Below are 26,240 nucleotides of genomic sequence, written 5' to 3' on the forward strand. Positions count from 1 at the left end.
TCCGTTGGTTTTCACAACAGACATGGAGCCGGCTGGCAAGGTGCAGGGGGGGGAGTGTGCCCTTCAGAGCGGGGGTGGGCATCTCTGCATGTAGCTCCATGGTCATGAAACAGAGGAAGGTCTGCCTGAGCTCACACTAACCGCCAGGCACCACACGCGCCAGCCATCATCCCGGCCAGGAGAGGAGGATCTCACCAAAGGACCAAGAGGACGCGGAGCTGGGAAGGGCCTGGCTGCTTCTATGACAACATCTAAGGTGGCAAACCGGGAGCAAGAAGCCTGGGGGATGGGCCTGCTGGGCCATCCAGGCTGACTTCCTGGCTTCAGAGTCTGCAATAGCCCCTGCTTCTTCTGCCTGAGCCTCATGGTCCCAGATCCACTGAGCCACAGAACAAGTCACTCGGCCCAACCGGAGTGTCTTGTTAACAGGAACCCTCCTCCATCAGCTTAAAAAAGATTTTCCTGGGGCCTAAATCTGAGCTGCAAGGCCAGGTCAGAGGGGAGTGAGATGGAGGGGAGAGCAGAGGGAGGTGGAGGAAGGGAGGGGGGAGGAGAAGGGACCGAAGGAGAGGAGGAGAGGCAGGGGGAGAGAAGGGACAGGAATGGGGAGGGAGGGAGGGGAGAAGGAGGAGAGGAGGGGAGGGAAGGAGAGATGAAGGGGAGAGGGGGGATGGGAAGGGGAGGGGGAGGGGATGAGGGGAGAGGAGGGGCAGGGTGAAGGGGAGAGATGGAGGGGGAAGCAGAGGAAGGGAGGGGAAGAGGACAGAGGGGGGGTGGGCAGGGAGGGGAGAGGATGGGTGAGGGAGGAAGGGAAGGAAGAGGAGGGAGGGGAAGGGAGAGGACAGGGGAAGGGAGGGAGGGGAGGAGGGAAGAGGGGAGGGAGGGAGGGGAAGGGAGAGGACGGGGAAGGGAGGGAGAAGGAGGGAGGGAGGGGAGGTGAACAAGGCTCCTTGCACCCCAGGGGCACTACTTCCCTGACTTGAACAACTTAAAAGCTGGAAGGAAACGATGAGGTGGAAAGTCCAGAAACTAGGGTGTCTCCATCACCATGGGCATGAGTCTAGCTATTAACTTGGACTCGTGGTTACCGGGCCCTGGATCACGTGTTGTTTTTACTGGTCTTGGCTCAATCCCCAGGAGAAAAGGCCGTGCCTTTCCAGGGGCTGGTTCTTCGCTTCTCCGTCCAGCGAGAGCCAGTGTGAGGGCGCTCTGAAGCCCCACCTACTCTAGCTTCTCAGAGGCCACCGGTGTCCCGGGCCGGCCTGTGGTCCCAGCGGCTCACGCCAGCAACCTGGTGCGCACACACGTGTGAATGTACACACCACGGTCAGCAACTTTGCCCAAAGACCTGGAAGCCGTGCACACGGCACACAGGCTGGGATGTGGGCGCCCTGGGGTCAGGGGGAGCTACGGCCAAGGTCCCACAACCAGAGCCCGACTCCTGGGCTGAAAGTGAGAGCCGCTGGGCTCTGGCCCTCCAGACGCCGGGCTCAGGGCCATGGGGGACTCAAGGCTGAGGAGGCCAAGCACGGGACTCTGCACACCCCCACTCTGCTCTGCAGGAGGAAAGGTGCTGAAGGTGCCCCCAGAGGAGGGGCCGGCATGCCCGCAAGGTTTCTGGCTTGGGAGGAGGGCTGAGCTCCCCACTGGAGACCGTGCAGGGGAAGGGAAGGAGGGGCGGGTGCACTGCGCCAGCTCTCATGCAGACTGCTCCAACCTCTGCTTTCCAGACAAACAGACCAGCCCCAGATGCCCGGGACACCCACGGGCGGGACAGAGGTTCAGACAGGCTCATCTGGAGGAGGACTGGTCTACAAAGGGTGCCATTTCTGGGGTCCAGGCCAGGGGAGCCCCTAGGTCAGAAATGTCCCAGAGAAACAGAACATGACCACGGGGGAAATTTAAATTTTTCCAACAGAGATGAATCAACTCTCAGACTCTGTTTGGTCAATGCATCAACACATTCTCTCTTCAATGCTTAAGTCACTCATATTCTGCACGCTTCCAGAACTCAACTGCCGGCCACGTCGGGACAGGGCGGGTCTAGACACTGCAGTCAGTGGTGAGGCCAGTGCAAACGGAGGAAAAGGACGACCCAGGTCCTGGGTCGGTCCACTGGCTAATCCCGCCCCCTCCCCACCCCTCCCCACCCCTCCCAGTGTCCACACCCTCATGTTGGCACCAAGGCACCGAGTGTCCACATCTTCCCAGTAGCCTGTGGGGAGGTGATGAAGGCCGAGCTGAGATGCTGACAGCACAGGACGCCTGTCGCACGTTAGAGACCACGTCACCAGCAGACACTCGGACCTTCCTAGGCCGCACAGCCACATGCGGCACCAGCAGTGGGAGCATTCTGATCAGACCCCACCGGCTAGAGCGGGTCCCCTTCACCACGCCCGAGTCACGGATGGGGGTGTGAGCGGCAGTGCCGGTGGCCGGCATGGAGAGCCCCACTACTGGGCGTCGTGCAGCCAGGGCGTGCCAAGACGCCAGGTACCCCCACGAGCGAGCACCAGGTGACGGCACGATGCCTTCTGGGGAGCCCCGTCCAGAGTACTTGTTTCCTCCGTCTGTCCTACTGGGCAGCGTCGGCACGGACCCCCACCCCGTACGGACGAGGCCTGGACCCAGGGAGGTGGCAGCGGAGCCCCCCACGTAGCTGCTGGGAGTGTGCGCGGCAGGCCCAGCAGGCTCCGCGCGAACCAGGTCCAGAAAGGAGAAGGGAAAGAGGAAAACAGCAGAAGAGTGGGCGAGCAGCAGACTTCTGTCTGGGCGGGGGAGCCCTGCTCTAGCCGCGGCCCAAGGACCCTCGTCCCCGGCGGCTGGAGCGGGTTCCGGGGAACCCCCACACCTGAAATAAGCTCCCACAGAGACCAAAACGCACAGAGACGCTTGTTCTCCTCTATGGTTGATGGTAAAAATGAAAAGCATGAATTTTTATCTATAAAAGAGCAAAAAAGCTCCCCTCTTTCTTCCACTTTAAAATGACAGAGGACCAAGAGAAATAACCAGCCCGTCGGGAGGCCTCCAGCCAACACAGGTCTCGGGCAAGCGCACGAGATTTCCGCGGACGCCACCATGTGCCCTTACCTCCAGCCGCCGGATGATCTCCCGCAGAGGAAGAGCCGACTCCTGCCCCCCGATGAACGTCGTGGTGGGCAGGTGAAAGACCTTGTCCAGGTCGGACTCGTCCAGGCCGTAGAACCCTGCAGGGGTGAGGAGAGACGGGCACAGCCACACGGAGGCCACAGTTTATGGAAAGGGGAAGGGACTCCCCGGAGGAGAGAAGAGAGAAGAGGAAAAATCATAAAAATCTCTGATATACGTAAAAATAAGTAATATTTTACAGCCAGAAACACACACTGTAGCAACAAACAGAAGCTGAGAATATTACTAGCATCACAGCTAAACAAGAGTAAAATTCATATTATGCGTGTATTAGTCCAGTGCACCAATTTTTCATAATCTAGAGATAAAGGTCTTTCAAGGTCCCAGCGACACAAATTTTGACTTGAAAAGGCACTGGGTAAGTTAATCGGAAAGCAAATGAGAAGTAGTTAAGGAGGGGATTCAAGCAGCGACTGAGGAACTGGTGTGGAAGGGCCCCGTGTCCCGTGTGAGGAGGGGACAGGAGCTGGGGGCGCTGAGGCAGGGGTGACGGCTGCCCCCTGCTCCGAACTGCCTGTCTGCACCCGTCCTGTACGGGGTACTCGCAGGCCCCCCGACCCCCGCTAACACAGATCTACTGACTCGTCACCAGCATTTCCCGCAGCGCCCGCTACGCAAGGCGCTTCTAACAGCATATTTCCAACTGACACACACGCGAAGGAAGGGCTCTCTGTCGGGCACGACGGGCTTGTTTCCCGTCACGGTGACCGTCGTGGGGAAGAGGCTGGAGGACTGTCGGGTAACACAGCAGACTGGGCTCCCGCCGACCCTGGCCCTGAGAGCTCATGCTGGCTGGGCGAGGCGGATGCACCACGGCACACCAACGTCCGGGACGCCAGTGCACCGCGGCCCGGGACCCCCGGCTGCGCGAGGTCACACTTTGACCTCGTGTCGGCCTAACTGAGCGCGACAGCGCAGGATGGCCGAGAGGGGGCCTCCGGCCGTCACAGGCAGAACCGCTGCGAGGGCTGAAGAAGCGCCCACGTGCAGGCCCCAGCCCAGCACTGACTCCCACGGCGCGTGGGGGCCAGGAACGCCCGGCTGTGCCCATCCAAGCTGCCGTGGGGACCACAGCCTGCATGCATTTAACACCTCAGCACACACTGTTTAAGTCTTAAAAGGAAATTCTACGTTTTCCAAACCCTTCTTGCTTTCTTGAAACAAAAGCTTTTTCACATGGGGGCAGTGACGGCCGCAGTGGCTTGGGGAAACACACGTGCCCCTTTCCTGCTGCTATTCTACCCAGAATGGGGACAGGCCACCGCAGAGGTCTGCTGAGGCTTGGGCCGATCACCGCCTGGCTCGTGGTATTTACGGAGGACAGCCAGAATCATGTGGGGGCCATTCTTCCTAGATGCTGAGAACAGGTGTATACACCCTGTCGGGAACACTCTGATCCAGAGAACCTCAGCTTGGCAGGACCCTGCCTTGGTGCAAGGGCGGCTCCTCGGCTCCATCACCCTGTGCTGACCACTCCCGGGCTGTCCTGCTGAGCCTCCAAACGGCCAGCCTGCGGCTATGTTCTTCAGTCACACAAGAAATTGACTCTCGGACACCTGCTTCCAGGAAGGTGGAGCAGACGTACTCCTATCTATTCCCCACTAACTGCAACTACAGAGCCCAGACATCATAGGTAAAACAAACATAAGACAAAGCCAGAAGGTGGAGAAGGCGGCTGACCAGCCAGTGAGGACCCCAGATTTCCTTCTGGGCTCCCACATCCCAAACTTGGGGCAAAGAACAAACAACCTGAGAACTCCTCCACATGCAGACCAAAAAAGCCCCAATGAAAGCTACTCTCTCTAAAGGGTCAGGAGAGGGGCAGCTGAGCAGGGCTGAGAACTCAATGACTGCTCTATTCTACCCAAACATGCAGCACACACTGCAGCCCAGCCACACCCCTGCAGGCTGTGAGGCATGTCAACGTCCAGCTCCATCCCAGGGTTTCACAGAAGGCCCACCAGGGAGCCCAGACTTTGCTCCCTCCAAGAGAGGATGCACCAGCCCACTTCCCCATCCTGGCGTCAGCAGGGTCCATGGGGACCGGGGCCCCTCCCTGCCACAGCAGTGTTCAGACGGGCCCTGCTGTAACAGAGATCAGAGTACAATTCCAAGTCTGATAATACCCAAACATCCTGGTTTCAAGAAAAGAATCCCTCACAACAAGAACCCGGAATCCCTTAGACTGAATGGGGAAAGATAACCAACAGACACTAGCTCCTAGATGGACAATGGAACTACCCGCTTGGGGCTCTCCAGGAGCCATCCTCAGACGACTTTAGTGAGCACTCAGAACGTGACAGGGACGGTGGGAAGCCAAGTATCTACAAAAACTGAAGATGCAGAAAAGGACCAAACGGGAAAGTCTGAAACTGCAAAATGCAATCACCTGAATTAAAGTTGGGCAGGTGGGCTGGAGGGCAGAGGACCAGGGACCGTGAAGATAGAACAAAAGAGATGAACCAATCTGAACAATGGAGAGAAATGAAGAAAGCCTCGGGGACAGGTAACATAAAATAGAAGACTTCTTGTTTGTGCCCACAAATCCCAGAAGGGGAGGAGGGAAGGGAAGATGAAAAAAGGGACCTGGAAAATAATGGCTGAAATGCCCCAAATATGGCCAGAGACTTCAACCCACAGATCTAAGAAGCAGCGTGAGCCCACAGGAGAAACCCAAATACAACCACGCCAAAACAGCATAATTACACTTCTCAAAATTAAAGACAAAGAAAAAATCCTGAAAGCAGCCAGAGTAAAAGGAGGGAAAAAAACCACTTGAAGGCAGAGTTTCTCATCAGGAGTGGGGGTGGGAGGGCAGAACAGGGGCACACACTTTTCAGAGCCCCGTGTCCGGGGACGGCACGCTTTAGGAACGAAGGGGAAATGGAGCATTCTTAGTTGCAGGGAATGAAGACAGTCTATCTCCTACAGGAATGGCTAGAGAAAATTCTCTACAGAGAAAGGAAGTGACATCAGAAGGGATCTTAGACATTAGGAAGGAAGACAGAACATGGAATAAAAAGTACAGGTTAGGGGCGCCTGGGTGGCTCAGTCGTTAAGTGTCTGCCTTCGGCTCAGGTCATGATCAGGGTCCTGGGATCGAGCTCCGCATCGGGCTCCCTGCTCGGCGGGAAGCCTGCTTCTCCCTCTCCCGCTCCCCCTGCCCGTGTTCCCTCTCTCGCTGTGTCTCTCTGTCAAATAAATAAAATCTTTAAAAAAAAAAGTACGGGTTAATAAAGCAGACTTCCCTTCTCCTCCTGGGTCTTCTAACTTAGGGTTGATGGTCAAGGCCAAACTTATGACACTGTCTGATGTGGTTCTAAACATGTAGAGAAAATATTTAAAACAATTTGATTTTAAATGAAGAAGATAAAGGGATATAGAGGGAGGTACACTTTCTACACTTCATTTGAACTCATAAAACAATGACACCACTAGATTGTGATAAGCCGTGTATATATAATATCATACCCAGATGGCCACAAAAAATCCTGAAAACAACTACTAAAAACACAAAGATATGACTAAAAATATTATACACAAATAAAACTGGAATTCTAAAATACAGGCTTAAAAACCCATCTGAAGTCAGGAAAAAGAGGGAAGAGAAATGAAAAAGAAAACAAACAAAATAAAGAACAAGATGTTAGACTTAAGCCCCAGCATATTAATAATTACATTAAATATAAATGATCTAAATATGCCAACTAGAAGACAGAGGTTGGCAAAGTGGATTAAAAAATAAAAAAAGACCTGACGATATGCCTGTCTACAAGAAACCCACTTCAAATATAATGATATAGACAGATTAGAAGTAAAAGGATAGAAAAAGATATAACTTGTAAACACAATCAAAAGCAGAGGTGGCTCCATTATTATCAGATAAAGTAGACATCAGAACAAAGAAAATTACTAGACACAGAGAGGGACATTACATGATGATAGGTCAATCCATCTAGAAGACAGAGGAATCTCAACTGTGCATGAACCCAATGATGGACCTACAAATAATGTGAACCAAAAACTGAGGACAGAAAGGAGAAAAAGAGGTGGCTGGGTGGCTCAGATGGTTAAGTGTCTGCCTTTGGCTCAGGTCATGATCCTAGGGGCCTGGGATCGGGCCCTGCATCAGGCTTCCTGCTCAGTGGGGAGCCTGCTTCTCCTTTCCTTCTGCTATTCCCTCTGCTTGTGCTCTCTGGCTCTCTCTCTGTCAAATAAATAAATAAAACCTTAAGAAAAAAAAAAAAGAAAGAAGAAACAGAGAAACCCACAGGTATAGTTGGAGACTTCAACTCTTCTCTCTCAATAATTCATTTAAAAGGAAAACAGGAAATTGCCAAGGATATAGGACTCAACAACCACCAACCAACAGGATCTGTAAATGGGCATTTACAGAACACTTCGCCCGACAACAGCAGAATACACGTACTTCCCAAGTGCCCATGGAACATATGCCAAGACAGACAGTTCACTGGGCCATAAAAAATCCTCAACAAATTTAGCAGAACTGAAATCATACAGAATGCATTCTCTAACCACAATGGAATGAGACTAGAAATCAATAACAGATAAAAGGAAACTCTCCAAATTATTAGAAATGAAACAACACACTCCTAAATAATCCATGGATGACAGAGGAAGTATTAAAGGGTATCAATACACGGAACTGAATGAAAATGAAAATACGAAATACCAAATTTTGTGGGACAGCTAAAGCAGTTTCCCAGAGGGAAATTTACAGCAATAAGCACACACATTACAAAAGAGGAAGTCTCAGGGTGTCTGAGTGGCTCTGTCAGTTAAGTGTCTGACTCTTGGTTTTAGTTCAGGTCTTGCTCTCAGGGTCGTGAGATCGGCTCTGCATTAGGGTCCGTGCTCAGCGTGGAGTCTGCTTGGAATTCTCCCTCTCCCTCTGCCCCTCCTCCTGTGCACTCTCTCTCTCCCTCTCTCTCTCTCTCTTTCTAAATAAATAAAATCTTAAAAAAAAAAAAGAGGAAAAATCTCAAATCAGTAATCTAAACTCCCACCACAAGAACCTAGAAAAGGAGGGGGAAAAACCCACACAGAAAGTAGAAATAAGGAAATAATAAAGATAAGAGCAGAAATCTATTTAAATCAATTGTACTGAAAACAGCAAAACAACAGAGAAAAGTCAACGAAACAAGGAGCTGGTTCTCTGAAAAGATCAGTAACACTGACAAACCTCTAACAAGACTAACAAAGGAAAAGGGGCACCAGGGTGGCTCAATCAGTTAAGCATCTGCCTTTGGCTCAGGTCATGATCCTGGGATCCTGGGTTTGAGCCCTACATCGGGCTCTCCACTCAGCAGAGTCTTCTTCTCCCTCTCACTCTCCCTCTGTGCACATACGCTCTCTCTCTCTCAAATAAGTAAAATCTTAAAAAACAGAACAAAACACTAACAAAAACACAAATTACCAATATCAGGAACAAAACAGGATAGCAATACAGACCCCATGGATATCAACAAGACTAAGAGAACACTATGAACAACTCTATATATGTACACTTGACAACTCAGATGAAACATACCATTCCTAGAACAATATGAACTGCCACTACTCACCCAGTATGAAACAGATAATTTGCAATAGTTCTGCAACTATTTTTTTTTAAAGATTTATTTTATTTTATTTATTCGAGAGAAAGACATACAGACAGAGAGAACATGAGCAGGGCTAGAGGGAGAAGGAAAGGGAGAAGCAGGCTCCCCGCTGAGCCAAGAGCCCAATGTGGGGCTTGATCCCAGGACTCTGGGATCATGACCTGAGCTGAAAGCAGATGCTTAACCATCTGAGTCACCCAGGCGCCCCAATAGCTCTACAACTATTAAGGACATTGAATTCCTAAATAAAAAGCTTCTGAAAAAGAAATCTCCAAACCCACATGGTTTTGTTGCAGAATTCTACCAAATACTTAAAGAAGAATTAACACCAGCTCTAAAATCTCTTTCAAAATATTAAGCAGAAAAGGAAAAACAACAACAACAGCTCATTTTATGAGGCTAGGACAACCTTGATACAAATGGCAAAGACAAATGAAAAAAGAAAATTACAAACCAATATCCCTCATTAATACAGATGCAAGAAATACATAGGTGCAGCAATATTTAAAAAGAATTTGGTGGGCGCCTGGGTGGCTCAGATGGTTAAGCATCTGCCTTCGGCTCAGGTCATGATCCCAGGGTCCTGGGATCGAGTCCCGCATCGGGCTCCCTGCTCCTTGGGAGCCTGCTTCTCCCTCTGCTTCTCTTTCTCTCTCTCTCTCTCTGTCTCTGAAGACTGAATAAATAAAATCTTAAAAAAAAAAAAAAAGAATTTGGCACCATGACCAAGTGAAGTTTATTCCAGTGATACAATATTGGTTCAACATCTGAAAATCAGTGTAATCTGCTATACTATCAAGTTAAAGAAGAAAAATCACCTGGCTGTATCAGTAGATGCAGAAAATTTTCACACTTCTTCAAAATAAAAACTAGCAAAAAAATAGGAATAGAAGGGAACTTCTTCAACTTGATAACATCTACAAAAAGTCTATAGCTAATATTATACTTGGTGATGAAAGACAGAACTTTCCCCCTAAGATCAAAAACAAGGTAAAGATGTACATTCTCAGGACTCTTACTTAACATGGTGCTAAAAGTTCCAGCCAACGCAATTAGGCATGAAAAGGAAATAAAAGGCACACAGGTTAAAAAGAAAGAAAGAATTGTTCCTCTTGTCAGATGATATGATTATCTACACAGACAATCCTAAGGAATCTACCAAAAAAAAAAAAAAAAGAGTCCTAGAATAAGTGAGCTCAGCAAGACCACAGGATATAATATAAACACAAAAATCAACTGTATTTCTAGATACTAGTAATGATATGTAGACACTAAAATTAAAAAGAAAAAGAATCTTGGGCATAAATCTAACAAAACACACACATGACTTGTACATTGAAAACTACGAAAAGCTGATAAAATAGATCAAAAAAAGATCTAAATAAATGGAGAGGCATACTATGTTCATGGATTGGGAGGCAATGGAGTAAACACGCCAATTCTCTTAAACAGATCTGTAGGTTTAGCACCATTGTTACCAAAATGTCAGCAAGTTGTTTTGTAAACACAGACAAGCCTTCTCTCAAATTCATCTGGAAAGAGAAAGGCCAAAACAGTTCTGAAGCAGGAAAATAAAGCTCAGTAGCTACGGTAACCCAGAGAGTGACAGTGGTTGGGGAACAGACACACAGGCTAGGAAAGGATCGAGAATCCAGGAACAGATTGGCGCAAGTCAATCCAACTGATTTTTGACAAAAATGCAAAAGCAATTAAAGAGAGGGAAGACAAAGTTTCCAGGTGTCGGGGAAACCGGACATCCATAGGCAAAAAACAAAAAAAAACCCCTTGACCTAAACTTCAGGTTTTATACAGAAATTAACTCAAAATGGATCGTAGATTTAAATGTAAAATGCAAAACTAGAGAACCATTAGAAAAATAGATAGAAGGGGTGCCTGGGTGGCTCAGAAGGTTAAGAGGCCAACTCTTGATTTCAGTTCAGGTCATGATCTCCGGGTTAGGAGATCAAGCCCAGCGTCTGGCTACTCGCTTGGTGTGGAGCCTACTTAAGATTCTCTCTCGGGGCGCCTGGGTGGCTCAGATGGTTAAGCATCTGCCTTCGGCTCGGGTCATGATCCCAGGGTCCTGGGATCGAGCCCCATGTCCAGCTCTGGCTCAGCGGGGAGCCTGCTTCTCCCTCTGCCTCTCCCCCTGCTCGTGCTCTCTCTCTCTGTGTCTTGAATGAATAAATAAAATCTTTAAAAATTAAAAAAAAAAAAAGATTCTCTCTCTCCCTCTGCCTCTGCCCATCTCCCCACTCACCCTCTCTCTCTAAAATAAATAAATACATCCTAAAGAAAAAAAAGAAAAATATGTAGAAGAAAATCTGGGTTCTGAGGTTTGGCAACAAAAGCACAATTCATAAAAAGGAATGCTGGCAAACTAGACTTTATCAGAATTCAAGATTTTGCCCGGCAAAAGACCCGATTGGCCAAAGAATGGGAATGATGCAAAGGTCCTCCGAGTGAATGAATAGTGGAAGCAAGTGTGGGACACCCACGGCAAGGAGTTCTGCTCAGCAAGAAGGGACAAGCCAGTATTACAAAGCCACCTGGCTCGAACCCCAGAAAAATCAGGTTGACTGAAAACTGGCAATTCCAAAATATTACACACTATGATTGCATTTGCATAACATTCTTGCACTGACGAATTACAGAAATGGAGCCCAGGATAGTGGCTCCTGGGGGTTAAATGGGAGTAGGATGGAGGGGAAGCGGGTGTGGCTAAGGAAGGCTGCAGGGAGGCACCCCCGAGGTGACGAGGTGACGTGTGGCCTAGCCAGCACCCTGGTGGGATGTGCTATGGTGTACAAGACGTTACCACCGTGGGACTGGCTGTGAGGCACGAGGCTCCCTGTGAATTCTTACAACTGCATATTAATCTATGATGATCGCAAAAACAAAAGGTGTAATCAAAACTGGGGTCTCACGGCTACGATCAGATGGAGAAAAACGAGAACTTCTCAGGGCCACCTGGCATGGAGGGAAGCCTGGCCACCGGGGAAGTGACAACAGGCAGACGGCCCCCAGCACCTCACTCTGGATTCTTCAAAGGTGCTTTGCCCAGAACCATGGGTCACTGAGGATTCCTTACTTCATGGAGTAAGTTTTTATCAATACTTCAATTGTCCTTCAAACATGGGAAGATCAACAGAGAAATCTCGTCCCAAATGCCCAGGAAGCAGAATCTCAAAGAATCCAGAGCCCAGTCGAAGACACAGTGCAGAGGTGGAGGAAAGGGTGTGCCGACATGCAGAATGCCGTGTGGCCTCCGCCCCCCGCCGGCTCGGCAGGAGCTCCAGGCAGCCTGCACTAGAAGACAAGCTCAGCGAAGCGGAGGCAAGACACACGGGAGGTGAGAATGGACAGAAACAGATATGACACAGAAGTGGCGATCCCTGCTGGGTGACAGCTGAATGACGGGACAACGCACTTCAGTACAATTAACAGTCAACTTTCCCCAAATCGCATGCTGGGAAAAGTTGCACATCCTGTTCAAATGAGGTCCTCAGCTCCAGAAAGGTGAAAGGCGCGTTATTTTCCTACCTCCTACTGTTAGCATTCGGAGTCGTTCCTTGAACACTGCAAGGTCTGAGAGGCAGAGTGAGGTGGCGTGGGTGAGAGCAGAAGGAAAAAGACAGTGAGAGTTAGTTCAAGACCCAGACATCCCAACCCTGCACTGTCACCGCGGTCACGGGGGGCACAGACACCGCCACACAGACAGACACCGAAGGGGGACAGGGTGGGGCTCAGGGGGCCGACAGCTACTGGGATACCTGTGGGAACTGCTCAGAAACAGCTGGAATGAGGTGAGCCCAAAGGAGGGAAAGGCTGCTTCCTGATGCAGGGAAGAACTCCTCGCTTCCCTGTCCTGAAGAAGAGGCTGACACAGCACTCTCCTGGGAAATCGAACCCACCCAACCCAGCTTCGGGGTGACAAAACCAGGGAACAGAAAATGAAAAGGCCTAATTTCTAGCAGACGGTCCTCACAAGTGGGGCAGCAGGTAATGGGCTAGACCCTAACCCTCCAGATTCTGATGGGTCCTAAGGACAGAGGTGGGTCCTTGGTCCCCGCTCGGCAACAAGGCAGAACCGGGAGGGAGCTCAGCTGCACAGAACCGCCCCAGGCCTGCCCACGGTCCTCCTGCAGCAAGCTTTCCCGGCCGCTGGTGAAAGCCAAGGTGTTCGTCTGGATACACAAAGCACCTTCCTTCTCCTGACCCTGGTCCCCTGGGGTCCGGGGGCCGGGAGGGTCGTGGCGGCAGGGCATGCAAGGGCAGGCAGCTGAGTGGTGGGAGCGTGCTCACGGTCACCGCAGCTGCTCCCTGCCCTGGCAGTGCAGAGGAAGGCCAGCGGACGCTGCCTTGGAGGTGGAGAGCAAAAACTCTGAGTCAGGGCAGGGCCCCCTGCTCGGGGTGGGCAAGCCCTCCTCCTCGCCTGCGGGGACAGCAGCACCCAGCAAAGACCGCAGAGCCGGTGGCTCTTAAGACAACAGATCATCCAAGTTCCTCACAGAAGTGTGGATGCCTTGCTTACGGGCAAGAAAAAAGAATCTTCCTTTTTCCCCTGCAATCCTCAGAATCGAGACAGAGGACCGCGCCCCGCCGCAACAGTGAACTGCAAGCGTGCCCTATTTTCAGAAACTCTATAGGTGACACACGGAATGTCTTGAAAGGCTGACATCTGTTCACTCCGGGTACTGGTTCTGTGGATTCTTATGTGTACTTCCTGGCAGATTCAAGAGAAGACACGAACAGCTGGTGTTGTGTCATCTGCAGAGAGCACATGGGGGTCCCTGCAAGCCACACGTTACTCCCTGATGTGCACATGACCCTGCCGGAGACACGGAGCGGCTGGGATTCAGCCACGGTGCCCCCCGGCCTGCCTGGGCATCTGGGAGGACACCTCTGCAAGGCATGACCCCTGCGACCTTGGCTCGGCGTGAGCCCGACCCCCAGCTCTTCACTCGTGGCCGCACACGGCAGCCTACAGATGTCAAGTGAACTGCTCTGTGTTGCTCCGAAATTAGGAAAGCTAACTAAAGATCAACTCTATTTTTAGTTATTCTCCCCAGATGTCAAGGGAGCAAAAGTGGCCATGGTGGACATGGAGTGCTCTAGAAGGTCAGCAGGCCGGCAGCGAGACTCCGGCCCAGGCCAGGCCGGAACGAGCTAGCCCACTGACGTGGTCAAAGTGTTGCCATTTTGGACTTCTGATTTGGCTTTTTAACCACAGGCACACCTTGTCTTATCGCACTTCACAGATACTGAGTTTTTTGTGTTTTTCTTTCTTTTACAAATTTTAGGAATTTACAACTTTGCGGCAGCCCTGTACCCAGTACGCCCATGGGCCCCATTTCCCCAACAGTATGTGCTCACTTCCTGTCTGCGTCACATTTTGGTCATTCTCGCCACATTCCGAACCTCTCTTATCCCACCTGCACAGTGCTGTGCTGTGCGGAGCCCGACAGCTCGGAGGACAGTTGGCGGGACGGCGTGCACGCTGCCTTTGCTCCAACACGGTGTGGCTACTGCACACTTGCCCGGCCACGGGGCAGACCGCGCTCTCGGGCGCACGGGGCACCAGAGAGCTCCCGGGGCTCGCTCTGTGGCCGCGCTGGCTCTCCTGCGCTGGTCTGGAGCCGAGCCCGCAGGACCTCAGCTCAAGCTCATTTCCCGAGACGGGCGGTGTGCAAACACCGACAGCAAACAAGAGAGGCATCACGGTTTCCTCCCTGTGATCTACAGAATGGGTTTCAAGTTCCCCTGTAATTATGTTGCAACCTCACATCACAGTAAATGTCCGTCACCTCTGTCCCCGTGAGCAATCACGGTACACATCTACACAGACCCAGAGGCGCCAGCACATCACGCGCCGCATGTGAAAGCAAGACACGGAAGGCAGGTCAGTGGGACGTTTCTGCACGTCCCAGACCAGCCGAGGGTGGCTCAGCTCCCTCCCCATCCAAACAAAGCCAGCGCTGCATGCCCACAGAGGACACAGGTGTGGTTACGTCCAGTTTGTCTGTAGTGAAGACAGCAATGACCCTGACCCCGCGAGACTCCCCGTCTGGACCTTTCCGTCGATAGCCACACGCCGACCCTAATCTAGGGCCAACCAGAAAGGCCTCGCTAGGAAACCCGATCCTGTCCGGACCTCCTGAGGGATTCAAGGTGGAACATGCCCCCGGGCGTCTCGTGTCAGTGCTCCCGACCCTCGTCCACGGGCGTGGGTTTGACGGGACGACCGGGTACAGATGAGGATGTGTTCCTGGGGCCCACCTGGAACCCGGCTCCTGACAAAACACATCCTGGGGAAAGGTACCCTGTTGCTAATAATCATCCACCCAATTATGGGCCAGCTGAGAAACTGTACTGACGTTAGTTTGCATTTAAAATCTTAATTACCGCCACCACTCAACAACGCTTCTGCCGCGCTGGCGGAAGGCAGTACGCTGTGTGGGCGCCCATCTGCTGGCAAGCCCAGCATCCCGCCACCCAGGGGCCCTGCACGCCCGCCGAGTCTCCCGTGACTAGTAAGAGCCTGCCCATGAATTCTCTCCACCCGTCACTTCGGGAGCCAGGAGAATGTGTGTGATGTCAGGGTAGGGACCCTAGGCCTCAATTCCCAACCTTCTCCAAACCAGTCAAAGGTCAAGAGCTTAATGGAAATTATTTCACACAATCTACTTTATTTAAAAAACTGGGAGTGGACATAGCCCTGCTCGCGCTGCACGCCAGCATCCGCTGCCCCCTGGGCTCACGCCTGCCCACCGCTGCCCCTCCACCCACCTGCTTCCCCAGCAGTACAACGTGCTCTCAGACATGTGGGGAGCGAGCATCTCCCGAGCCTGGGTTCCCCACAAGGGGATGGAGAAACTGCCTGCATCCACAGGGAGAAGGGGAGGTCAGGCCAGAGGAGACACAAGAGGCACCCAGGCTCCACACGGAACACGTAGGCCACCCTGCTCCAGCCCCAGCTCCGGGGCTCCCTCACCACGATCAGCTCTGGTGTGACCCCAGGCTGCGTGCTCCGTCCCTCCGTTTCTGAATTTACCTCATTACCAGAGGGCCTGGCAGCGACCTAGCTCGAAAGATCGTTAACAATCGCACTAGCTCACAACTTCATGGAGCTTAGGAAGCTCCAGGCACTGTTCTAAGGATTTTATTTAATTCTGAAGCCGCCTTACAGATGAGGAGGTGCAGGCTGGTCCTGGCTGAGATGGGGCTCCCGCCCGGGGAGCTAGCTCTGAGGCCAGGCCCGTGGCCCAGAGGAGGCGAGGGGCATGGAAGCACCCAGAAGTGTCCAGGTCCACGAGCAGCGGTCGGGCTGGACCGGCTGTTTTCCCGAAGACCTACATGCACCAAAGGTGACACAATTCAAACTAACTTTCTTGCAGATTCACTATTTCTGCTTTTTGCACCCAAAGAAAGAATTCATCACAACTATTTCAAATTCTCAGGATGAAAATGCTCTTTCCTCTACAAAGCAGGGGACTGCTCCCTGACTTGGTCCTGGTGGTTCTGAAGGGCTCCTGGCCAGGGGAGGCAGCATCTCCTTCCTCAGAAGAGCCCGGGGGGCTCTGGGGCCACGTCTATGTGGCCCTCCTGGTGCCTCACGAACTTTCGGGGCACCACTCCAGGAGGGAATGTAGGGTGAGGCCACGGTGGCCGGGAACAAACTGGGAAGAATGACGGAGGCCCTGCCCCCACCCCTGCGTCTGCCCTCGACCAGCGCTGGGACAGGACACTGGAGCGTCGCCAGGCGTCCCAGCCTGCACGGACCAGCCGGGCTGGGAGTGTCGGGGGATCTCTAAGCAACCTCTGCCGGTGCCTGCAGGCTGCGGCTCTGTCCTGCCCTGACCAGTCTCACGTAAGACCGAGCACAGCTTCACATCTCCCCCCTCCCCGCCCTGAAGTTTGAAGGAGAGTGGAGAACCACCAAAAAACACCCATTTTAATACCAAGAAACTGACAACCATGAATTGGTGATGCAGTTTGGGGCAGGAGAGGGTGCCCCCTACCTCCTGTGCCCCCTCCTGCTGGAATGCCTCACGGTGTCAGAGGCCCTCACCCCTCTCTGGAGAGGCCCCAGGCCTTCAACACCTGTGGGGGCCCCACGGTGCTTCAGGCCAGGCGAGCACAGGCCGTGTGGGGCAGGGTGCGGCTGGGGATGTGTGGGGAGGAGGAAGAGAGGGGAAGCAGCCTCGGACCCCCCAGCAGTGGGGGGCCTTTCTCCAGTGAAGACGGCGGTGACGGACCGCCAGCTAACACGGACCCTGAAGCCGACGCTGTCGGAAACCTTGCCTTACCTGGCTCGAGCCTGACCACCCACGCCACAGCCCAGGGGTGCTACAGAGTGCTGGGGCGTCACAGAGGGTTAGAGACCACTGCTCGAGGAGGCGAGTTCCGTCCCCTCCCGGGGAGCAGCATAGGGCAGGGAGGCAATCGTAAGTTTTATTAGCATGCACGGTGCGTCCGGTGGGCACCTGGCCATCTCCGGATCAGTCATCTCAGCACAGGTTAGCAGCACGGTGACCGAGAGCAGATTAACTTGAGAAAGCAACTGCAGGGGGAGCCCAGCCGCGCCCTGTGTGTGCTTCCTGGTGGCAGAGGAAGGAGCGGGGACGTGTGACAGCAGCTGCCTGAGCTCCACACACCTCCCCGCGCGCCGGGATGCCTTCCAAAGTTTCCTTCCTCAGTGTGATCACCAGCGTTTAGGAATCGACACCTGGAGCACCGCGCGCTCTGGAGCCCGCCCGTTAAAGGCAGGCCGTGCTGTGCGCCAAGGAGCCCAGTGCGCAGCGAGGCCGCGTCGGGCGGAGGCCGTGCTGAATCGGGACCTGGCAACCAAGCCAGCAGAGCCGGCGTCTGGCATGTCAGGTGACCCGCCTGCCCGGGAGGTCATCTTTTCCTCGGTGCCACAAACCTCGTCTGCCCCAAATTTTACTCTCCGATTTTGAGACTCAGACAATGGAGCTCATGGAGTCTGGCTGAAAAGCTGGGATGAAAGTAACTTGCCCCAAACACGCTAAATTTCAAGTGATCAGGACGAAGGAAACTTAAGAGCCTCTCCCTTCCGTCTGAGGACGTCCTGGCCGCCACAGCCGTGACGCAGAGCAGCTAAGCAGCGCAGCGCTGGCCGCTCCCAGACCCTCACCAAGTTTGTCTGTGGAGGAGATAATGTCAGCGGGCACGGACGAGTCCAGATCGGCGTCCAAAATCCCCAGGGGGTCCAGCTGCGCTACATGGTGCCCTCGTATCTACGGATGGGCCAGCGAGGGAGGGGGACACACACAAAAGGACAGGAGAAAAAAAAGAGGGAAGGGGTAAAAAAAAGTAAAATTACATTAAAATTAGCATTTACAGATTAATTCTCACCCACGTTTGAAGAAACAGTTACCGGAGCATCATCAAAATTTACACAACTAATTCCGAGAGGATCAAGTTTTGCAATGTGGTGACCCCTGACCTGGAAGCAATAACACAAGCAGTCGTTAAGCAGGACCCGCGGGCTGTGGGGGGGAAAAGTTACACTTGGTCAAACTTGAACCCAAAGTAACAAAATTAGTTAAAAAAAAAAAAAAAGCCTTCAAACATTTTATCGTGAAAGTGCTCTTGTGCTTATAAAAAGAGATAAACTCGGGTCACAGTAAACTGGGCAGTTCTGGGGACCCTTGCAGTTCCCCTGGATAAATGAAGTGGGACATGGGTTGATGCCCGCGTGGGGCCACGCAGCTCAGCACGTTAGTGCCCCCGAGGAGGGGAGCCCAGGCCCCACCGAGGGGCGCTAGGACTTCGGTTTCTGATCTGAACTAAGAAGCAAAAGGAGGAAGACAATCCCTCCCAACTTCCAGTCTTGGCTACCGGACCCACGACTGTTTGAGAGCGGGTGGCTGCTGAGGGGGACCTGGGACCGCGCGAAGTTACTGAGGCTACACGAGGCGGGCAACACCCACCAAATGCACCTTCCTCCAGAAATGACCACTGAACAACGCTCCAGAGCACATGGCCACGCCGACCCCATGGCTCGGAGCGCCTGCCCACTCGCCAGGACCTGCTGTCCCGACCCGTGGCGTCTCCTGGAAATGTGCTCAGGGGAGACGAGAACTCCATGTGGTCCCTGGAAGAGGCGGCGGCAGGGGAGCCCAGGTGCCCAGGGACCCTGGAAAGGACTCCCCCCGCAGGCCTGATTTCTCCTCCTGTCTTCAGAGCTACTCTCATCTCAGAGCAGGTGTTCTGGTCTGAATTCTGGGCTCCTCCCTGCCAGGGGGAGAAAGGTGGGGGGAGCCCCACGTGTCCTGCCCAACAGCCTCTGACGGCATGGACCGCTAACTGGAAGACTCCTGGAGACCGCCTGCCCCTCACCCACCTCTCATGCACTCGTGGGCTCTGCTTCTGTCCCAAACTCTACAGGTTCATTTCCTCTGGTCGGATGTGGGTGCTGGCGACTGAGAAGGGGGCGCACCCCTTCCGGTCACTGCTCCCTCCTGGTGATCAGCAGCCCCCTCGACACCCCAGCAAGGACGGCTTTTCCCTGCCCACAGCTTTGCTTGCCAACTTGTGGAAAGAAATAGGAGCTGTTTATAGGGCAGGTGCTACGGGCAGCAAACGTGCTCAAGCGGGGTCAGATTGTCCGTCCCGGCTCTCCGGCTCCTGGCGTATTTCGTGTTTGCCCCCCCCGGCTCCCGGGCACGGAGAGGTGCCTGGTTCCACGACACGTCAGTCGGGGCGCCCTCCGTTGCTGACGTACCGCCGGCCGGCGGGTGGGCCTTACCTGGTAGGCTCTGATGAGAGACTGCACTGCCAGGTGGTCCTCCACCAGCTTGTCCACGTTGGGCTGGGCGTCCACCAGGGGCTGTGCTTGCGCCACGGCAGACAGGGAGCCCGGGCTCAGGGGGAGCGGGCTCTGGTAGGCGGTGCCCGGCAGCGCTCCAGCGTTGGTATTTCGGAAGAAAATGTCCCACGACTAAAGACAAAGAAGGAACTCGCATTACCCCATGGCTCACCTAGGACGTAGGACTCGTTTTCAGCTCCAAAGAGCAGTGTTCTTGGCAGGCAAGTCACGTCCCGGTTATATTCGCCCGCCAGCAGGCTGGTGGGGCGACTTGCTCCTACGCTGCACAGCCCGATTCCGCCCCAGAAGAGTGGGGCCCTGCTTCCATTATTCCCCCGGGATGCCCCCTCTTACCCCACCCCTAAGACACAGATTATGTAAGGCTGCCCTTCCATCAAAACCCCAAAGGCCCAAGGTCACACAGCTCTGCGGCACTCCAGTGACATGCCGACTGCTTCGGGGCGGGCGGCCCGGGAGGCAGGTGAACAGAGGCCTTCCTGCCCCATCTGGCCCCGGCCCAGTTATCTGGAAGACCAGCGCTCCTGGCCCTTGTCTGCAGCTGCCCCGACGGGACCACCTGAGGGTGGCCGAGCATTCCAAGTCTCTCTCCAGACCCAGAGGCTGGGCACAGTCTTGGGGGGCCCGGGCTGGCCTTGCTCATGCTTGTGTTCCCAGGTGCAAGATGGAATTGGGGCCCTTGTAAGGAGCCCAGGGCTCGTATCTGGAAGCCTGCCATGCTCCTTCACTGGCCGCTGGAGAAACGGCCCCGTCTGTAATTCAGGAGGGCCACTTAGGAGATGCGGGGTGCGGGCTCAGAGACTGAACTTGGGATCTCAGCTCCGACACATGGGTGAGTCACCCAACTTCCTGTGCTCTGTCACCTGTAAGAGGAGGACACCTGTGCGTAACCCTCGCAGGTCTGTTGTAGAGATCGAATCACATGGCTAAAGACTCTTCTCAGAACGCAGTCCGTGGGCAGCAAGAACTTCACTGGCGTTACCGCTGCTTGTGATTTCCTCTGTGCCAACACGAACGATCTCATTTCCTTCTGTCCTTCTGTTCTCGGTATTCCGTGCTCGGAAGATTCCATTTGCAATTTACAGAGATACCATGAACTACGACAGTTTATCACCTCAAGCAAAGATGTAAGGTTTCCAAAAAAACATATTTCCGAGCTCAGAGAACTGAAGGCTTAATAACATTCCTTTGGAAAAAAGAACACTATTGAAAACCAGCAAGTTCAGACACACAAAAATGTCATCCTTCCTCAGTGTCTGAGGACCTTTCTGTCAGTAAGCAGATTGAGACCCATGACAAACGCTGCTGGACTTTTGTGCCCACCATCCCAGGAGGAGCTACCGGGATGCTGTCCCGAGGAGCTCGGCCAGGGCTCGGCGGGCATCACATGGGTGGTCCGTATGCGGACTGACGCCATGGCGTGGGTCCTCACGGTCTTCTGGCTTTCTCAGGCAGGCTCTGTTCGGGGCTGTTCGGGGTCACTCAGGGGCCTGGCGCACTTCCTCACGTGGGGCAGCCTGGCCTCTCCCTACAACTGCTTTGGAGGGAGCTTTGCAGAACATTTAAATTATTCTACAATGACAACGTATTCTCCCTTTTGTGTTCAGAAAAGGTAATTTTTAAAAATCCAATCATTAGCGGGATGACCATCCAACACGGAGTGGTACACTTTATGTGATTTTGTGTCTCGGTAACAGTTTTAAAATGTTTTAACCCATTAGTCCAGGTTTTACTGTTTTTACCTCGCTGGTTAATTTTCAGCGTGTCAGCTGATGGTAGACAGGATGTGGGGCTCTCTCCCGGCACCTGCCTTTACCGCCGACATAAAGCCTCTTGTGCAACAAAAACTGACAGCCGGGGCACCCTCTGCAATCCAGGCCCCGGGGGCCCAGGCCCTCCCCTCGCCCCTCCAACTGGTGCCAACTCTCTGGCCCTCCTCTGACATGGGTGAAGGGCAGCGTGTTCACCAGGGAAGACAGCTGCCTTCGTTTCTGGAGGGAAAGAGGCCACCTGAGTATCGACTCCTAAGGGAAGGGAGGCTGCCTCTCTGCTCCCACCTGCTTCGCTACAAGGATACAAGGCGCTAACACACTGGACCCCCCACGTACTTCTGACCTCGTGGAGCTCTTCCAGTACGTCCAAGTGAGCCCCTGCATCTGGGGAGTGGCTCTGGCCCAGGGCTCTCGCTGGCCTCCGTCCAGGCCTCCAGTGACCGAGGGCCTGGCCCAGAAGGAGCCCCTCGGAGGCGGCAGTGAGGCAAAAGCCAACAGCATACCGCCCAGAGCACTGGGACGGCCAGACCATGGGGACGGCCACAGGGACACGGGTCAGCGGCAGCCCTCACGTAAACACCATCGCGCACCCGCCCACCCTGCCGAGGAAATGCAGACATGAAAGGCCTCTCCAGCGGAGGCGGAGGGCACAGCCAGAGACAAGAGCGGCAGGGGCCCCATCCAGCCCGGCCCCGGGAAGGGGGGGCGCAGGCGATCGCCACCATCGGGCCTCCTCTCTCTGACCTTCTTTTGTGCTTGGAGTCAAACTCCAGGTGATCTCCAATTGGCTGAGGACAAACCCACAGCTGCAAACCCGGCTGGTGCTGGAGGTGGTCAGAAGAAACTGGTTCACTCCAGTCCTGCAGGGACGGGGAGCCAGCAGCAGGACCACAGCTGAATGCGGCGCCTGCCTCCCGTCACTCACCCCCACACCCAGCCGGCCTGGACACCTGCCCTCCAGCGGGCCCCCCCCAACAGCAGCGGGCCGCCTGCCACCAAGACCCGGGAGGCTTTCACACGCAGACCTCTGCAGCGGGACTCCGGGGCGGCGTGGCTGCATGCTCTTGCACACCCACCGCCCCTCAACCTAAAACGGGCACGTTTCAGGGTCACCCAGACCTCACCAAAGCTCAATGAATAGGTCTCTGGAAGCGGAGGTCATGTTTTGGCTGCAGGCCTCACCACCCCACAGAGCTGCTTCCATCCCTCCAATGGTTTCTGCTGCCCAAGGAGCCTCTCTCCCTCCCTCACCCCTGCCCCCGAACCCAGGGCGGGGGGGCGGGGGGACACGGGGCCTCGTCATCACCCGGAGAGGGCTTCCTGTCCGAGGGGCGCAGCCCTCGCTGGTGCACACCTCAGCAGCAGGTTTTACAGACCTGCACGCTCACCGGCTGCCACACTCGTGGAGAGGGGGCCGCGAGGCTGCAGCGGCCCGTCAGGGGAGCCCCTCCCTCTGGAGGAGGAAGTTTCCAGCAGAGGATGTCTGCCCCGCCCACCTGCTCCGTGGGGGCGAGCAGCCCCAGGCTTGAGTGGGTGCAAACACGTGCGCACAGGGCACATTCGCATTCCTCTCCGAGCCAAACCCATTCCTTGTCTGGACACCCCAACCCTGGGGCTCCAGCAGTAACTGCAGCGACAAAGCCGGAGCGAAAGGAAACCCAGGGACCGGCCGGTGGGGCAGATTTCACAGCACAGACCCTAAGAGCGCGTCTGGCAGAGTCTCTGGAACACCCCTGACCAACAGGGCACAGCCGACCCTGGCTGTGGTCTGGGGCTGCGGTACTTGGCCCAGAGGGTGGCCTTCTGTGTCAGATGCAGCCGGGCCATGCGCTCACCGCCTCCTCCAAGTGCCACGCAAGCCACCAGCCACCACAGACTCACGCCGGGGTCCACACACCCCGTCGCCAACCTCTCCATCTGCCTCTGGCGCACAACCAACCCCCCGAGGAATCTCTCCGTCCCCCCGCCTGCCCTTGAACCTACCAGTGGCTGCCAACGGACGCTCCGTCCTCTGTGCACCGCTGGAGAGGGAGTGGTGGCCTGAGCACCAGGGCGACGAGAGAAGGCGCCTGCCCCCGGGGGGCCAGCTCCTCGACCCAGCAGGGCGGGAGGCTTCCAGGGACGTTCTGCCCGCACTGGAGCGGGCTTCCCAAAGGCACTCGGGACATGCGCAGGCAGCGCTCTGTGACCAGGTGAGCATGTCACTCACAAGTTCAATCCCACGGACACCCGCGGAGGCTGCCTCTGCGCAGCCTGCTTTCAGGTTTGGGGACGGTGGACGACCACACAGAGCCCCTCCCTCAGGAACGGCAGGAACAGGAGTGAGCGTGGGAATTCGGGGGCAGAAGATGGGACTTCGGGGGCAGCTAGTGCCGTGAGCCCTGCGGGACAGGGTGACCCAGTAGAGACAAGACTGCAGAGTTGGATGGAGCCAGGCCACAGGCCAGGTGGGAAGAGGGGACAGCCATCAGTGGAGCTGAGACCATCACTTGTTGCTGAAATGACCTCACCAAAACACGGTAGGTTTTAAGTGTGAATGAGTAGAGTATTATGGTTGAAACGACACCAGAATTCTGACTTCCAATTTCACATGAACGAAAGCATTCACCTATAGCCTCGAAGCTCTGTTCCAAAATCCATCACCCCCACACCCTGCCAATCTCCCAGACCTCCCGTACCCGCGACGGGCTCTCCCGGCCGTCACACACCGTCTCTCCTAAGCAGAGGAAGCCCTTCAAAGGCTGCGCACGGGTCCCTTTCCCTCTGCAATGTCCTAAGGAAGCTACTCCAGGCTTTGCACACAGCAGAGTCAAATTCAGACAGGTTCAGACTCCTCCTGAGGGTGAACAGCCTGACAGGTCAGCTGCGGTGCCAGGTGGGGTGGCAGGTGCACTATGGGGGGGTGGCAGGTGAGGGGTCAGCTGTAAACACCTGTGGCCTCCAGAATCGAGAGGCTCCACCTCACCCGGAAAAGGTGCTGATGCTGGTGAATGTGGCACATGGGTGTGAGGAGTTAGTGAGGCAAGGGAACCCTGCCCTCAGTTACTTCTTGTCAGCAGATCACAGGCGCCTCAGGGACCAGTTCCTGGCCGTGGAGTTCGCATCAGAGATTGTTCACGCGGCGCTTCAGTGTCGGGAGGGGCGGCAAGCACGCCACCCCGAGCCCTTCCCCCCGCCTGGAAGGCCCCCAGGGTGTGTGTGACTGGCGGCCAGCCGAGTGCGCGACCTAAGGGCCCCACGCACAGCGAGTGCACCGTGGTGGCGAGCCCGCCTCCCACCGGCTGGGCAGGGAAGCCGCTCCAGCTGTGCGCCTGCCAGATCCTGGCCCGCGAGCTGAGGGAGACACCCCTGGTGTCCTTGCACACCTTCTCACATTTTGAACAGCAGCTGCAGGAGAGTTGGATCTGTTCCAGAAGCTGAGATCAACACTCAACCCTGGGGTCACTGATGTTTACTCTAGCCACCCAATTTCACGCCGCTGGCTTCTGGGCTCACCACCCCGTTTCCTCCTGTCCAAAGTCCCTTTCAGATGCTGCTTCACCTGGCCCTACACGCCCACGTGACGCAGCTCGGTCTGGTACATGTCACCCGATGCCACCACCGCCCTCTGCCGGCGCCCTGCCAAGGACCCTGACGTAAAACCAGGCTGGGGAGTGGGTAAGGCAGCCTCTGGACTGGCCTAAACCCTGGCTCAAAGGCCAGCCCAAGGCTGATGAACTTTGGGTCTGGGTCAGACCCCAGCACCTTGACAAACAACTGCGTTATTAAGTTCTGGTATTAACAATGCTTCCTAACTGCCACGAGCACGAAAGTCAGGGCAAGAAGTGGCCAGTGGCCATCCTGACGCAAGGGTTTGGCTGCTTCAGGCTACTTCAGTTAAACAGATGGGCAGGCAGCGGTTCCTCAAGCTAAGGGTGGCCACTGGTGGTTCTCAGGCCGCCAGTGCTGCTCTGAGGCTCCCACCCTCCCCAGGCCCCTGCACACGGGTCCTCCAGCTTCGAAGGTGTGCTCGAAGCTCTGCACCATGTCATATGTGTTCAGGTTACTGTGCCCAGCGGCCCAGCCATGGCGTGCTGTCACATGCCTCGTGTCCCTGCTGTGCCCGAAAAGGCTGCACTGGACAGTCCCCACGTGCGCCCCATGTGCCCTCTTTGTGCCAGCTGCTGGGTCCCAGTCTTCCCTGAAAACACCGTGTGGCTCTGCCCCTTCTGTCCGCTGGCAGGGCCGCACTCAGCCCTGGTCCAGCACTGCGTCTGGGAGGCAGGGACTCCGTGCCCTGGAGTCCGGGCCTGTTTGATTTGTTGCCATGGAGCTGTCTATACGCAAGCAGTTAAAATTGGGCGTTCTGCCTGGGTACCCCTCGGTCACAGAAACCGAGAGAACTGATGCTCAGAGCGACACCATCGTGTTCAAAGCCCAGCAGAGCACAGATGAGGGAACGTCTGCAGACGAGCTCGGTGACCTTCCCTCTGTGAGGGCGCGTGAGCAGAACCTCAGCAACCCGCCAAGACGAGCAAAGGAACGCTGCCTCAGCTCTGCCCTGTGCAGTCTGCTGACCTTGACCGCCGCTCCCCGGTCTCTGCTCGAGATGAAGGCTGGCAGCCCCTTTGGACGGTGACAGAGAGGACCTCGGGGGGCTGTCTGGTGGCCTCGGGTCCTCCCACGCCTGCAGCACACCCCCCGCAGCTTCCCAGAGAATCTGCGTCTGGGAGTCACGACCACGTAGAGGAGAGGCCTCCTTCCCAACCCCCAAGCGCAGGGCAGCAGTCAAGAGCCCGCAGACCTTCAGCCGGCTCAGGGCTTGGCTCACCACAGCCCCCTGTG

The 26,240-nt window shown here is 54.9% G+C and overlaps 1 protein-coding gene across 6 annotated transcripts in view; it reads right to left on the reverse strand.

Moving 5' to 3' along the window:
• The window catches only part of OGDH (oxoglutarate dehydrogenase), a 73,811-nt gene that overhangs the window by 26,937 nt on the left and 20,634 nt on the right, over positions 1-26,240 (reverse strand). For 2 of the 6 annotated variants that reach the window (XM_045864993.2, XM_064575539.1), the window contains exons 3-6: positions 19,567-19,758; positions 17,950-18,052; positions 12,336-12,380; positions 3,091-3,206 (exon numbers count right to left, since the gene is read on the reverse strand). In XM_045864993.2, coding sequence (XP_045720949.1) covers positions 3,091-3,206; positions 12,336-12,380; positions 17,950-18,052; positions 19,567-19,758 — 456 coding nt within the window. Of the gene's footprint in view, positions 1-3,090; positions 3,207-12,335; positions 12,381-17,949; positions 18,053-18,170; positions 18,262-19,566; positions 19,759-26,240 lie in introns of all 6 variants that reach the window. The other 4 variants (XM_064575541.1, XM_064575542.1, XM_064575540.1 and 1 more) reach the window with 2 other exon arrangements.

Source organism: Mirounga angustirostris, unplaced genomic scaffold (assembly GCF_029215605.1).
Source record: "Mirounga angustirostris isolate CCGP_5_RB_7025 unplaced genomic scaffold, mMirAng1.0.hap1 SCAF_12, whole genome shotgun sequence".
NCBI classification, from domain to species: Eukaryota; Metazoa; Chordata; class Mammalia; order Carnivora; family Phocidae; genus Mirounga; species Mirounga angustirostris.